The sequence below is a fragment of the Rosa rugosa genome, chromosome 2 (genome assembly GCF_958449725.1).
Source record: "Rosa rugosa chromosome 2, drRosRugo1.1, whole genome shotgun sequence".
Taxonomy (NCBI): domain Eukaryota; kingdom Viridiplantae; phylum Streptophyta; class Magnoliopsida; order Rosales; family Rosaceae; genus Rosa; species Rosa rugosa.
The window spans coordinates 59,254,497-59,269,726 of record NC_084821.1 but is presented as its reverse complement, the minus strand read 5'-3'; the positions used below and the strand labels follow the sequence as shown (position 1 = coordinate 59,269,726).

The 15,230-nt window shown below is 39.1% G+C and overlaps 1 protein-coding gene and 1 long non-coding RNA gene across 4 annotated transcripts; both read left to right on the top strand.

The window, feature by feature from the left end:
• Positions 1-2,636: 2,636 nt before the first annotated feature.
• Positions 2,637-7,333, top strand: LOC133728881 (potassium transporter 10-like). Its single transcript, XM_062156314.1, has 8 exons — positions 2,637-2,997; positions 3,338-3,563; positions 4,067-4,312; positions 4,756-4,806; positions 4,911-5,171; positions 5,285-5,452; positions 5,578-5,832; positions 6,171-7,333. Exons 1-8 carry the CDS (start codon positions 2,881-2,883, stop codon positions 7,223-7,225), a joined length of 2,379 nt encoding a protein of 792 aa, XP_062012298.1. The 5' UTR covers positions 2,637-2,880; the 3' UTR covers positions 7,226-7,333.
• A 2,112-nt stretch (positions 7,334-9,445) lies between these two features.
• LOC133728880 (uncharacterized) lies at positions 9,446-11,947 on the top strand. Of its 3 annotated transcripts, none has more exons than XR_009856096.1 (3): positions 9,765-10,424; positions 11,159-11,220; positions 11,769-11,947. It is a non-coding gene; the product is annotated as an uncharacterized LOC133728880 (long non-coding RNA). The 3 variants fall into 3 exon arrangements; XR_009856094.1 differs by having other exon boundaries at positions 9,768-10,424; positions 11,151-11,220; XR_009856097.1 differs by lacking the exon at positions 11,159-11,220 and having other exon boundaries at positions 9,446-10,424.
• The last annotated feature ends 3,283 nt before the right edge of the window (positions 11,948-15,230 follow it).

The window sequence follows — 15,230 nt, the reverse complement described above, 5'->3', positions numbered from 1 at the left end:
AACGCCCTGGAATCGACTACGAGGAGACATATTCTCCCGTAATGGACGTTATAACGTTCCGCTACCTTGTCAGTTTGGTAGTTTCCGAAAAACTTGACATGCAGCTTATGGATGTGGTTACAGCATATCTCTATGGGGATCTAGATTCAGAGATATATATGAAGGTTCCAGATGGACTTCAATTACCCAAATCAAGTGGCTCTAAACCACGGAGCGCGTTTTCAATAAGATTAAAACGCTCACTATATGGATTAAAACAATCCGGACGGATGTGGTATAACCGTCTAAGTGACTACTTGATTGGGAAGGGATATATTAACGATGAAATATGCTCATGCGTGTTCATTAAGAGAACAAGTTCCGGATTTGCAATCGTAGCAGTTTATGTCGATGACATGAACCTAATTGGAACTCTAGATGAGTTGAAGGAAACTGCTAAATACTTGAAATCCGAATTTGAGATGAAAGATCTTGGGAAAACACGGTTTTGTCTCGGTTTAGAACTCGAGCACCGTAGTGATGGGATTTTGATCCATCAGTCTGCATATACTCAGAAGGTCCTAAGGCGCTTTAATGAAGATAAAGCGAAGCCTGCGAGTACTCCCATGATCGGCAGTAGTCTTGAGCCCGGAAAAGATCCGTTTTGTCCAAGGGATGAGGACGAAGAACCATTAGAGGCCGAAGTGCCCTATTTGAGTGCAATAGGCGCATGATTGTACTTAGCTCAATGCACAAGACCGGATATCTCATTCGCAGTGAACTTGTTAGCTCGATATAGCTCTGCGCCAACACGCCGCCATTGGATTGGTGTAAAGACAATCTTTCGATACCTAAGAGGTACGATTGATATGGGCCTATTCTATCCCTACAGAGAGAAAAGGAATGACGGAAAGTTGGGATCGGACCCCAAAAGGCAAAACGCCCCCGTCCATGGAATGGCCGCCGGCCATGTTGCCGCCGCCGCTCATGGTGGCTGGCGTCCTCCTATCTCCCTCCATCAAAACGACAATGATGTGTTGATGGGATTTGCTGATGCAGGGTACCTCTCTGACCCTCACAAAGGTCGCTCCCAAACTGGTTATGTCTTTACCATGGGAAGCACTGCGATATCTTGGAGGTCTACAAAACAGACCATTGTTGCTACTTCCTCAAATCATGCAGAGATTATTGCTCTACATGAAGCTGTACGAGAATGTATATGGCTAAGGTGTGTAATTCGACATATTCAAGGAAGTTGTGGTTTGAAGTCTACCACAGATGAACCTACATGCATTTATGAGGATAATGCAGCTTGTATTGAACAAATGAAGTTAGGCTTCATCAAAGGCGACAACACCAAGCATATATCGCCTAAGTTCTTTTATAATCAGCAACAACAATCACTTCTAAAGATTGAAGTGAATCAAATCCGATCAGAGGATAATGTAGCGGACTTATTCACTAAGTCGTTACCTAAATCCACCTTCGAGAAACATGTGAAGAGCATCGGATTGAGAAAGTTATCCGAACTCCCACGATTGTAGCAATCAGGGGGAGATATCGACATCAGGGGGAGTTATGATGTCTGCATGTTCGATCTCGAAGAGTGAAGGACGTGTTGTTCTCTTTTTGTCCTTCGACCAGGGTTATTTTTATCCCACAGGGTTTTTGTTACCTGGCAAGGTTTTTAACGAGGCAACGGATGAAGCGTCACCACCAAGTTTGAGCGGCACAAGGGGGAGTGTTGAAGGAAAATCGACTTAGTGTGCCTTATCAAACTAGGAATAGCAATAGGAGAGAAGGTTCTAGATTTCCCAATCCTACACGGATTGGTATTCCTTGTAACATTAGAACTAGTACTTTGTAATCCCTATATATAGGGCTCCTATTCTCAATAATAATACACACATCTCTCTACAATTCTCTCTCGAATCTATTTTACTTAAACACTAATGAATCTTTTTTTGGATTACACCCATTATCTCAAGTTTGGATCGAACTGATCCATTGATCCAGTGCTGCAGCTAATGCGTTAAGAATTCCCGCCTGGAGAGCATGTTGTTTAATTAGATGCAGAGTTTCAATCACATGCTTCTCTTCATTGGAATCTTGATTAATTATAACTGATTTATATTTAATCCTTTCTGAACTACTATGAGTACTCCATTATCTATTTTCTATATATTGGTACGATTTGTTTGTTTTGGATTTACAGTTGATTCATCATAATAACAAAGAAAAACTATGAATAGTCAAGAAATCGTTTTCTTTCGCCAAACATGTGCTTGTCTTTATTCGATACTTAATTAATTTGAAAAGAACGAACCTGTCCCCTCATTTTTATTGGTTATTTGACTATTTTGCTGTGCTTCATTACAAAAGTATATCTTTCAAGACAAGAAAAAAGAATACATGAACATCACAATCATAATCCTGTGTTTATGAAAGTCATTGGCTCTGTGTGGGGATTTCCAATCTCCTAAATTTTCTAGGTAATTTTGTATAGTTTCTAATGAGGAAAAAAGCATCTGCATGTTAATTTCATGCATATGCTGTTACTGGAGATAGAGTTACAAATAGAAAAAAAAAAAAAAAAAAAACACAGATCTGGAATATAGAAGTCTTCATTTTGTTAGAGTCCTTTTGAGAATCCTATAAGGCTTCCTGCTATACAAAAATAATAATAATAAAAAAGCAAAGATGGCAAGAGGAGATATGCTACAATTTTGATGTTGTCACCAAAGAAGCAGGTGAAGAGGGAATACTCTTTTTAAAAGTTGAACGGCTGGGATCGTTACTTGGCCAGTAGGGAGTGAGCAATAGCTTTTGTAAGAATAAGAATTAAGAGCACTCTTTGGTGGAAGGGAAGCAGAGTCATTTGGTTATTTGAGTTGCAAATTAATGGCTACTGATGAAGGCACTGATAACAAATTAGGAAGGGGGTGGGTTTTGGATCAGCAGTTTGATCAACCCATGGATGAAGAAGCTAAGAAGCTTAGAAATCCATATAATGAAGAGGTATACCTATTCCTCTCTCTGGAAATACTCTTACAAAGCCTATTACCTCTTTGACTTGTTCATATCTGGAGCCCAATTGGATTTTTTTTGTTTTTCTCATGAATTCAGAAATAATTTTATTGTGCAAATTCCAGAGGCTATTAATCCTTTAGATAGAGGCAGATCTTTGTTCTTGATTGTGTCTCTTTCATACTATATGGTGTTGGAAAACATATATATAATTAATTTAGTACCAGCCATTGGGTAGATACTAGATACAATTAACAGATGATGATGAAGATGTTGTATTGTTTCTGAACTAGCTTTGCTCTTTTTGCTGATTGATTTTTGTTTCCTCCAGAAATTTTCAACATTAATGGTTATGCAGCTTGCATTTCAAAGCCTCGGTGTGGTCTATGGTGATTTAGGCACATCTCCTCTCTATGTGTTCTACAATACATTTCCTAATGGAATTAGTGACCCAGAGGATTTAGTTGGAGCTTTATCTGTCATCATATATTCCCTCACTCTAATTCCCCTCCTGAAGTATGTTTTTATTGTCTGTAGAGCAAATGACAACGGTCAAGGTAACTGATCTCAACAAATATATTACTTTACTAGTTCTCTACGCTTCTAGAATCCATACATAAGCTTGACTTTTCCCTCTATACCTTTCTAATCTTAGGAATTACCAGTGAATTAATGCTGTGCTCAAATAATAATTCTAGTTGATCTTTGTTTGGTTGTTCAATAACGGAGACATTAATTGCATTGAAATAATGTCATGGCTTTGTTATCATGTTGCGAGTAATGCAGTTCGTTAGCTTCTTCTCTTTTCACTCTCTTAAATTTAAAGCTGATTGATTTCCTTATTACTGTCTTCTGTCGTAAAGTTAACTTTGCATACAAAATTTTGCTCCTGATTCCGTCAGATAGAAATTAAAGATGAGATTTTTCGTAACGTAGTTCGAAGGTTATCAACTGTTGGGAAACTTGGCTTTATACTTAATGATACTGACTCATAGTTCCAGAACTTCCAGTAAAAGTTAATTTTGGCCTGAATATAAACTTAAGCTCCTGATGGTTGCAGGTGGAACATTTGCTCTTTATTCATTACTCTGTCGATATGCAAACATAAAGGCTATGCCGAACCAAGACCATACAGATGAGACTGTAACAACATATAGTAATTCCACATTTGGGGAGCAATCATTTGCTGCACGAACCAAGAGATGGTTGGAGGGACAAGCAATATTGAAGAACACTCTTCTAATTCTTGTTCTAGTTGGTTCCAGCATGGTGATTGGGGATGGGATTCTGACTCCAGCCATATCAGGTATGCATATCTATGATAGATAATTCCTATTTGTGAGATTTTAGTAAACCATGGACATGCTAGAAGGAGGAATTAAGGACTGTTTTATTGATTTAAAGATTATGTGGTCAACAAAGCTTGCGTCCTCCTGTTGAGTTCTTAGACGAGAACTATTAATGAACTTTGTTGTAAAGAATACCAACATATGGTTAACACCGTCGACATGTGTATTTTTTCCCTAGAGGCAATGCACTTGCACCCTGATCAATTATAATTTTGACGACTCTACTTTTTTCCTTAGTTGTACTGTACAGAGTATTTCACTGCAACATTTTATACTATGTGAGCATTCAATGTATACTGTGCTAATTTCTAATAGTATGATTCCCTCTCAGTTATATTAGAAGCTGCTTAGCCATATTTAGTCAGTTCAGTATAAATATTAACCATACCATCTTTTTCAGTTCTGTCAGCAGTTGGTGGGATCAATGCGCGCCGCTCTGAGATCAGTAATGGTATCTTCATACTCTTGGATATCTTATTTGCATTCCTTATCAAATTTGCAACTCAATCTATCAAAATTTTGAAATCTAATTATATGTATACTTCTATTATACAGATGTAGTTGTGTTTGTTGCTGTTGTTATGCTGGTACTACTGTTTACAGTGCAACACCATGGTACAGACAAAGTTGTGTGGTTGTTTGCACCAATAGTGCTCCTTTGGTTTCTCTTAATAGGAGGGATTGGCTTGTTCAACATTTGGAAATATGATAGTACCGTTCTAAAAGCTTTTTCACCTATGTATGTATATCGATTTTTTAAGAGGGGAGGAAAAGACGGTTGGACATCTCTAGGAGGTATTATGCTTACCATAACAGGTAAATTTCTTCTATGGCATTATGACAGTTGACCAATTTTCCATTTTCTGATCCGTACCTTATTCTTCATCTTTTTTTTCCAAGAAATTCAAGCAATTTTTGAAACCTTGCAGGAACAGAAGCACTCTTTGCTGACCTGTCCCATTTCCCAGTCCTGTCAATACAGATAGCTTTCACATCAGTTGTATTTCCTTGCCTTCTTTTAGCATACTCTGGTCAGGCTGCCTACCTCATGAAGAATTCTGATAATGTGTTCAACGCTTTTTACCATTCTATTCCAGGTTTGTTCACTCAACTATTAAACATAACACAAACATGTTGGTATAATTAGGTCATGTTTTGTAGTGCAAAACTGTACAAAGTAAAATTCTACTTGTGTAACATGCTGATGAATCAATTTTTGCAGACAGCATATATTGGCCAGTGTTTATAGTTGCTACTGCCGCTGCTGTTGTTGCAAGTCAGTCCACCATAACCGCAACTTTTTCACTAATCAAGCAGGCGCTTGCACTTGGCTGTTTCCCAAGGGTCAAAGTTGTACATACATCAAAGAAGTACCGTCACCACATATATATTCCAGAAGTTAATTGGCTTGTTATGATTCTCTGCATTGTTGTAACAGCTGGCTTTAAAAATCAAAACCAAATTGGTAATGCCTCCGGTAAGTTTATCCTCTTTGAACATTGTGAATTACTTTTTATCTTTCTGCATTCAACATTTAGGACTCTGCCTGATATTCGATCTGTCAGCCTGCATTCAACCTTGTTCATATATCCTCTAGCTTCAGATAACTATTCTTTGATAGTTACCCTTCTATCATTATTTTTTCATCCCTGTTACGACTGTTTTGCCATAGTAGTTTGCATTGATTAATGTGAACCAGGTGAAAAATGTCTTGGCAAATCTCTTCTTTAACATTAGGGTGTTGTCATATCTCATTCCAAGCTTCCTGGTCAATATAAAAATTGTCAGCTAACATAATCTTGCATGTTGCAACAGGGACGGCGGTTTGTATAGTCATGTTGGTAACCACATTGCTTATGATTTTGGTCATGATATTGGTCTGGCGCTGTCATTTGATTCTTGTCCTCCTCTTCACTGGTTTATCACTACTAATAGAGGGCACTTACTTCTCTGCTGTGCTCCTCAAGGTCAATCAAGGTGGCTGGGTTCCTCTTGTGATCTCAGCAGCCTTCTTTATTGTTATGTATGCTTGGCATTATGGTACAGTAAAACGTTACGAGATTGAAGTCCACAGTAAGGTCTCGATGGCATGGATTCTCGGACTTGGTCCCAGTTTAGGACTGGTTCGGGTACCTGGTGTAGGCCTTCTGTACACTGAGCTAGCAAGTGGAGTTCCCCGCATCTTCTCTCACTTTATCACCAACCTACCCGCCATTCATTCTGTTGTTGTCTTTGTCTGTGTGAAGTACCTTCCTGTCTACACAGTCCAAGAAGAAGAAAGGTTCCTTGTAAAGCGGATTGGCCCAAAGAATTTCCACATGTTTCGCTGCGTTGCAAGATATGGCTATAAAGACATCCACACAAAAGATGACGATTTTGAGAAAAAACTCTTTGCCAGTCTTTTCTTGTTTCTCCTGGTAGAGTCATTGGCAGAACCATCTTCTGGCTCTGATATATCTAGTTTACTTGGTCAGCAAACTAGGCAATCAAGAAGTAGCACGTTCAATAGTATCAGCAACATACCTTACTCCACCGCAGACCTGTCAATTCAGTCGAATGACTCAATCGTGTCGGGTGGTTCTCCACTTCATGAAAACAACACTTTGACATCCTCTGATATTCAGCCAAGCAGCCAGGTGGTCGAAGACGAGATTGATGAGACTGAGTTCTTGAACAACTGTAGAGATGTAGGGGTGGTGCACATACTTGGAAACACTGTAGTGAGAGCCAGCAGGAACTCAAACTTTTGGAAGAGAATAACTATTGATTACCTATATGCATTTCTTAGGAAGATATGTTGGGGAAACAGTGTAATGCTTAATGTTCCTCATGAGAGTCTCTTGAATGTTGGGCAGGTATTATATGTATGAGATTAATTTCAATGCCCACAGCCGGTGTAAATTATCTCTGAACTGCCAATATTAACTTTATTGAATGTGTAAGCATTTGTGTACTATATGAGGCCAAGCAGAATTTGGGGATTTAATGGGGTGGTTCAAGACCTTTAGCTGCACTAAACTATTGGGTGATTCTAGTTGGACCTCCAAATTTGCTATTTGGACCGCCCATACTTAGTACACCTCTAATTTACTTTTTAGAATACTTGAAAAGCTAAGTAGACCTCCTTATTTTTACCAAAACACCCTTGAACATGAGATACAACAATCTGTTACTCTACTTTTTATATGTATCACATGATATTGCTCTCTTATGAGTAGATCTCTCATCCACCAAAATTAATCAGAGGGTTGGTTCTCTATCTTGATATGTTGCTAGAATCCCTTTGAATTTGCTAAAAGAAGTCTTTCAAGGGTTTAGGGTTGGAAGATCAAATAATAACTATATCATAATGTTCACTGAATTTAGTTTAAGAAAATTTCAAATCAGATTGTTTTGAATTTATTTTTGTATTAAATGATAGGTCATCTATAGAAATCATTATTTTTACTTAATTGTTTTAGGTAAATTATAAAACTATATAGGTAATATAAGGAAATTTCGGGGAAATTTTTGTAAGTTATCTTAAAAGAATCGAAGTTCAGGTTTAATGTCCCATCCGATGCCTAATTTTAGCGTGAGGCCGAGCCTCCCAGTTAGGCTGGGATCCAAACCCTTTTAAAAAAAAAAAATAATAATAAAGATCGCATAATATTGTAATGGAATTCAAATAAAAAAATTAATCTGCAATTGAGAACCAAGATTGTAATATGAAAAATCCAATAATAGAAAATCAAATTTATAAGATACATACAACAACATAATTGTCCATGAAGAAACTTCAAACTTCAATAAGAAGACAAGAGGAAGTTGGATTAGAAATTAGGGCTTCTAATTCCCTTCCGTTTATTGTTCAAAAAAAAAAAAAAAAAAAATCTTTTCCTTCAGTTTATATACATACTTCTGCCTTTTAAAGGAGAACAAATTAGGAGCAGCCTAAATTGTAAGAACAAGTCATGGGAGAGCACAATAGTGTCATGTTACTAGGCGAAGCGGTGGAGTACTGTACCCTAGATGGAGAGAGTCTGTCCCTTGTACTTTATTCTTTGAGAGATATTCAATAACAAATAATTCTTTTTCAAAGTTCATTTTCCATTTTACTTTTTCTTAAGGGACGCGATTCATTAGTAAAAATTTGGTAGCGATGTGTGTCTATTTTTATTAGTCTATGCCCAACGATTCATTCATTGACAAAACTATGTGAGATCTTTAGATAAAAATTTTAACAAATTACATATAAGTTATTAATTGACAAAAGATGACTTAACAAATACATCCATTAAAGATTGAATTAAACATATAAGGACTAAATCTTACAAATAAGGACAATGTGCTCTCCACTTGCCACATGTTATGAGTTAATTTACTTTTTTACCCTTAACTACTTCTTTTGACTTCTAATCTCTTTACAAGGATTAAATCTTACAAATAAGGACAATATGCTCTCCATTTGCCACATGTCATGATTTAATTTATTTTTTTTATTTTTAACTACTTCTTTTGACTTTTAATCCCTTTATGTAACTTTTTTTTTTTAGAATAATCAATTTATGTTACTTTTTTTTCTGAGAATAATTCATTTATGTTACTTTTTATTTTTTTTGCTTCTGAGAACAATCCATTTATGTTTTTTTTTTTGTAAGAACAATCCGTTTATGTTACTTTTTCTTTTCTTTTTTTTTCTTTTTTTTTTCTGAGAACAATCCGTTTATGTTACTCTTTTTTTTTCTTGAGAATAATTTCTTTACGTTACTTCACAAAACTTCACTCTCCTACTACTCTTATCTCATCGCCTAATCCTGCTACTGCACTCATACTCGTCCAATTCTGCTACTGCACTTGTACTCGTGTTCTACTACTGCACTTGTGATCGCCTAATCCTGCTACTGCACTCATACTCGTCCAGTTCTGCTACTGTACTCGTCATCGCCTAATCATGCTACTGCACTTGTCCAATCCTGCTACTGTACTCATACTCGTCCAATTCTGCTACTGCACTCGTCTAATCGTGCTACTGCACTCGCTGCATTCATACTCGTCCAGTTCTTGAGAATAATCTCTTTACGTTACTTCACAAAACTTCTGTGGGCCCCGGAAAATTTATCGAGCTTAAATTGAGATCGTTCAACAAGTTATTTATTTACGATCTCGATAAATGTCAAGATGCTCGAGAAAATTTTCAGAAATTTTCATAAAGTGAAATCCTCAATTTAGGAGTTGGATAATAAGGTACACGTCACGACGAGTTCGTGGAAATTTTCGAGGAATTTTTCGGATACCGGAGGTAATTATTACAATATTTCAAAGTTTTGACATTTTGGAAATCATTTAAGAAAATAGAAAATGTCGTGGACCAATCTGGGCCGTCTGTTGACTCCACCGCTTGATCTCCACCGTTGGATTTGAGTTGTTTGGACTATAAATCCCGTGGAAGGGACCAGATTGCATCAGAAACATCGAGAGAGATTGAGAGAGGTCGACCCATTCTTGAGACTCGGCGACCCGATCACGTGACCCGACCGGAGTGACGCCGTCCGGCCACCGATCGACGACGCACGACCACCGATGTCTTCCTCTCGTCATCGCCGTCACGTCTGCGGTCTCGGACCGCCCATGCACTCGGCGAGGAGGGAGAATCGACGGTGAGAAGACTTGACTGCTCCGGTGAATTTCTGCGATTTCCGGCCTCCGTCTGGACCGCATTCGGTATGGAAATTCCTCTTCTCGTCTTCCTCTATCCGTCTGTGCAATTAGTTTTTGATTGGGATTAAGTTTTGATGGTTTCGCTCAAGTTTTAATGATGGGTGGTTTTGGGTGTTTTACGGGTTCTGTCGAAACCACCGTGCACGGCGGCTTTTTCTGGGCTCCTTGGTTTAATTTCGACGTTGATGATGAACCTACAGCAGGAACTCGGGCTTGGTCAATCTAAATTTCATCTATTGAGAAGTGAGATGCAAACCCGAGCGTGATCGAAGAGTAGCAAGACTATTAACCTGGAAACTAGAATGCTTCCTGCATGGAGTTTGTGTTCGCAGCAACTCAGACTTAATCACCATGATTCATGCAATTGAGGTAAATCTCAGTTTTTCACCTCAACTCAATGTGTAATGCTGTTGCTTTTGGCAGTAAAGGTATAGCCTCGAATTGGTGATTGAAATTCAAGTCTTGAAGTTGGAATGGAATTGTTGGATTTACAGAAATGTTTCTAGTTGTGTGTGGTGTTGACTAGTCAAGTTATTGAGCCGCAGTGCTACAGTGAAAATTTTCAAATCTGAATTGTTGCTCATGGTTCTTGACTTAGTACGACCACTGTAACTATTATATTGATTAGAATGGGGTTAAGAATGGAAGTAAATATGTGTGGTTGAATTGGACGTGGTAGTCTCCTTTTGTTTGGTTACTAATCATTGAAATTAACTAGGGTATGCTATGATATATTGGACAGAGGTGAAATGGACATGGCATAATGATGGTCTATTTATTTTGGCCTATCTGCATGTTGAACGTTCCACTTTGAGACTTTGGTAATTAAATAAAAAGTTAGTCATGGTTTATGTTACAAGGTTGGGTGCCCTTAGTAATTTCGGGTGCACCTAATGTGAAATGAAACTAATCCGATTTTGGTGGGATTACTCCGATATAGTTTGTAATTGGTCAAAAAGGGTTATTTGTAGTGATTGGTCAAACAATGGTCAAACCCTGGTCAAACCAGGAAAGGTTGGTTGGACGATTTATTACTCGTCGATATTTCGTATAATTGTTCATTGGGATATTAACGGTCTAAATGTCGGAATCTAGGACTCCAGTTACCCGAGGAACGGAAGGTTCGCAACTCTCGGAGTACGTGAGAGAAAGCGTCGGAATCCAGGTAGGGATTGAGGACTCTCCTCGGTTGGTGATTTTCTTTTATATTTTATTAATGTGATGCATGATAAGTGGTATGGGTTGGTTATGTAAAATGCAATGCATACTAACCAATCCGTGAGAAAATGTGTGATGGCTTGAGAGCGAAGGGTGGCTCTGACTTCCTTGGGTTCGATCCCCTTAACCTCCGGAGGGTTAGTTACGCCGGTCGTCCGGGTATTCCGATAGTAATAACGGGCCCGGTACGTGTGTGTAGCTAGGTAGTGGACGCTCTCGCTACGCTTACCTGGTGATAAATAAATTTGAGGTAAGGTCGTGTAGTGGGTCTATGGGACCGGCCATCAGGTAATACTTGGTTTTGGCGCCGTATTTATTTAAGCATCATGCATCGGTTTTCAAGTTGAAAAACATTAAAGTTTGTCGTTCCTTTAAATATGTGGTTTAAATATGTTTTCATACTGGGCAGCCCAAATATTTGTTTATTGGTTTTAAGTCTAGTTGAGGTAGAGTTCCTGTTGAGCAGCGAGGACGAAAGCTCACCCCCTACAACAGTATGGATGCAGGTACTGTGCACTGGTGACGGGACAATGGCGGACGGAGCTGGGTGTGCAGAACAAGTTGGTAAACCCCCTTCTGGGCTTTATCCTGATTACTATTTCTCGAACTTTGTGTCCTGAAACTTGTGTGAAACTATTCTTGGGTCAAACCTAGCTAAATTCTTATTCCTTAAATTTTGTATCTCTTGAGTGAGCTTTCATTTCAAGTCTAGACGAACAAATTGAACCTAGCGATTCAAGGATTTTCACCTCAAAAATATTGGTAGCTTCCGCTGTGTTTTGCGAAAAGTTTTTCAAACTAAATGCCTAGCGGTCCTCTAGAATGTGAACTAAGCATTCGGTTTATGTTTTAGAGACTCGCGGCACTGTGACGTGCTTAAGCTGGTGAGGTGCAGCTTGGGGCGTTACAACTTCTGTCACGCCCCGAATTTTAAATACAATTAAAATCCGAAACATGAATTATACAACTTAATAGAATAAACGTCCTGAATTTTTTTCTCACAACAACCACACTTCACACCTCTCAATAATACATCTCACAATTTACAAAGCTGTAAACTGAAACAAAAACTCTAACCCGCACGAACTCCGCCTTGATCTTCCTGACCTGTAGGATTTCCCGCTACACCATTTGAATTTAATAGTGCACCGGGAATTGGCAACAACACAAAACCCGGTAAGCTTTAAAGAAATCTTTAAAGCTCGTATGAGTAAACAAGAAAGGAAGGTTAATTTTATTAAATTTTACTTCTTTTAACTTGAGTAAAACAACCAACAATCACAACATCTGCAAGAAAACATCAAGAACTCACAGAAATCCACAAGAAACCCATTTCCACAATTCTCAAATCACAATACACCACACTGGTCCTACAACCTTCCACCACCTATATCACCACTTTTGTCTACCCCGACAACACGTTAGAGCTCTAACTACATCGTCACTTGTCACCTTGGCCTAGGTTCAATTGATAACGATGTACTTAATAACCCTCGAACTTTGGGCCCACAGCCTTCAGAACGATTCACTGGGTAACTTAATAACCCTCGAACTTTGGGCCCACAGCCTTCAGAACGATTCACTGGGTAACTTAATAACCCTACATTCTCCAACTCTAGACATCCCACAATGTCAACCATGAATATCAACATGAACTCACCAATTATGATCATCACAAATAAATATGGTATGTCACATCTCAAACCATAATAATTAAATCACCACAATTCAACACTCTTCAATGTCACACCATTCCACATATAATCACGTAAATATATATATATATATATATGTAATTATCCGCTCAGGAATAATCACTAATACCAACTATAGTTCACATGCAATAAAACCAAGAAATTCATTTTGTATAATTAAAATCGTTTTACTTACCTATGGACCGTAGTTGATCAAGTCCATATGATTTTAAAACAAATATTTATTCCACAAATATTTTCACACAATTGCGACAAATAAAGTAATTAAATTTATTCGGTTCGTAATATGAACCAAATGAGCACAGTGAGGTTTACTCACCTCTAAATTCCCGCTGCGTCTTCTTAACAGCTCAAAATACAATTTCACGAATCGTCCGCCAAATCAAACCGTCGATCACCTAATCAAACATGACCTTAACTTAGCCAATAACTCAAAAACATAATCAAACGACAATCCAACGGTCGGATCGAAATTAAATGATGATCCAACGGTCGGATCCTCACGGATCGCCTTTAGGATCACCCTCAAAAATCATCACGAAGATCCAACGGTCGGATCTTCCTGAATCGTCCTTACTAACATCTTCACAAATTTATACGAAAATCCGACGGACGGATTCTCACGAATCGCCTCCCTAATCACTATTTTGCATTTATACGAAGATCCAACGGTTGGATCTTCGCCCATGACCACACAAAGCTACTGGGACAGTCATAAGATCATCATATCAAAACTACAAGTCCATCTGACGGTCCTAACTTCACAGATCACAAATCTAACGATCGAAATCGATCTAAACTTAAAAATTCATAACTTACTCATACGATATCCAAAAATTGCGTATAATATATCGAAATGATCGTATTGAAATATAGAATCTGAAAATGTACAGAAACCATATTTTTGATCCCCGGAGGTGGCCGGAAAGGGCCGCCGGAGTTAGTGGCAGAGCCGCCGCCGACCACCACCAATGGTGTCGGGGCCGGGCTGCTCTTCTTCCTCTCATCATGCTTAACAACTTTCATAACTACCATGTAAGCTGAAAATGACCGGAAGTGGTTGAAATTACCTAAAACAGTCGAGGTGGCCGGAATTTTTCCAGAAACCGGTGAGAATTTGCAGAAACCGGCGAAGCTCCGATCAACGTAAAAATGTCCTCCTTTCGCTTCGATTCCTTCAGGAGACTTGTTCAGAACTTAAAGACGAACGCACTGGTTCAAGAATCACTCAAAACGAAGCTCTACAGCTCGAGATATCTTGATCGAAAGTTTCGGTAGCCGGAAAAATTCCAGAATCCGGTGAGCTTGAGTTCCGACGTAAAAACTTCCACTACTCGCTTCGATCCCTTCTGGTGAGTTGTTCAGAACTTCAAGGCGAGCTCACTGGTTCAAGAATCACTCAAAACGACGTCTTGTAGCTCAAGATATTTGGATCGATAGCTCCGGTTTCGTTCTTGGTTGGGTTTGTCTTGCAGCCACTGCTACGGGCCACGCCGCCGTGTGAGGCTGCTTCTGAGAGCTTCAGATGGTTGAAGCGAAGCTGTGGACGAAGTTTGAGGAGGTTTCGTGATCTGTAGCTCGAGTTATCACACTTGGAAAGAAATCGGGGCTGGACGTACCCGGTCTCTTCGCCGTCGTTTCCGACTGTGCCGTGACCCAAAACCGCTGCAGGTAGCTTCGCAAGGCTGAGATGATGCCACTGGAGGTTGTCCGGCGTTGAATGATGGCCTGTGGAGGAAAAGAGAGCTTGGAGAAATTTTTGCTTTGTTTCGGTATCTTTCGGACGAGAGAGAGTGAGAGAGAGATGTCGATAGAGAAACAAAAAAAAGAAACAGAATGATGGCTCTCCGACAAGAGGAGGACCGTTACAGCTAAAGGGAGGGGTGAGAAAACTAAAGGAAGGGTGAAATGTTTGTCTTTGATTCTTTCACGAGATGGTATTATTCCTCTATCGAGGTTCGTATTATTCCTCCGACGAGTTTCGTACAATTCCTCTAACGAGGTTATTACAACTTCACTCTCCTACTACTCTTATCTCATCGCCTAATCCTGCTACTGCACTCGTCCAATCCTGCTACTGCACTCGCTGCACTCATACTCGTCCAGTTCTGCTACTGCACTCGTCTAATCCTGCTACTGCACTCGCTGCACTCATACTTGTCCAGTTCTGCTACTGCACTCGTCATCGCCTAATCCTGCTACTGCACTCGTCCAATCCTGCTACTATACTCATATTCGTCCA

Bases quoted from the DNA above. Each gene is read 5' to 3' on its own strand.
- LOC133728881 (XM_062156314.1), top strand. From the start codon at position 2,881: ATGGCTACTGATGAAGGCACTGATAACAAATTAGGAAGGGGGTGGGTT. The intron at 2,998-3,337 runs GTATACCTATTC...TGTTTCCTCCAG, and splicing joins GAAATCCATATAATGAAGAG to AAATTTTCAACATTAATGGT. The intron at 3,564-4,066 runs GTAACTGATCTC...TGATGGTTGCAG, and splicing joins AGCAAATGACAACGGTCAAG to GTGGAACATTTGCTCTTTAT.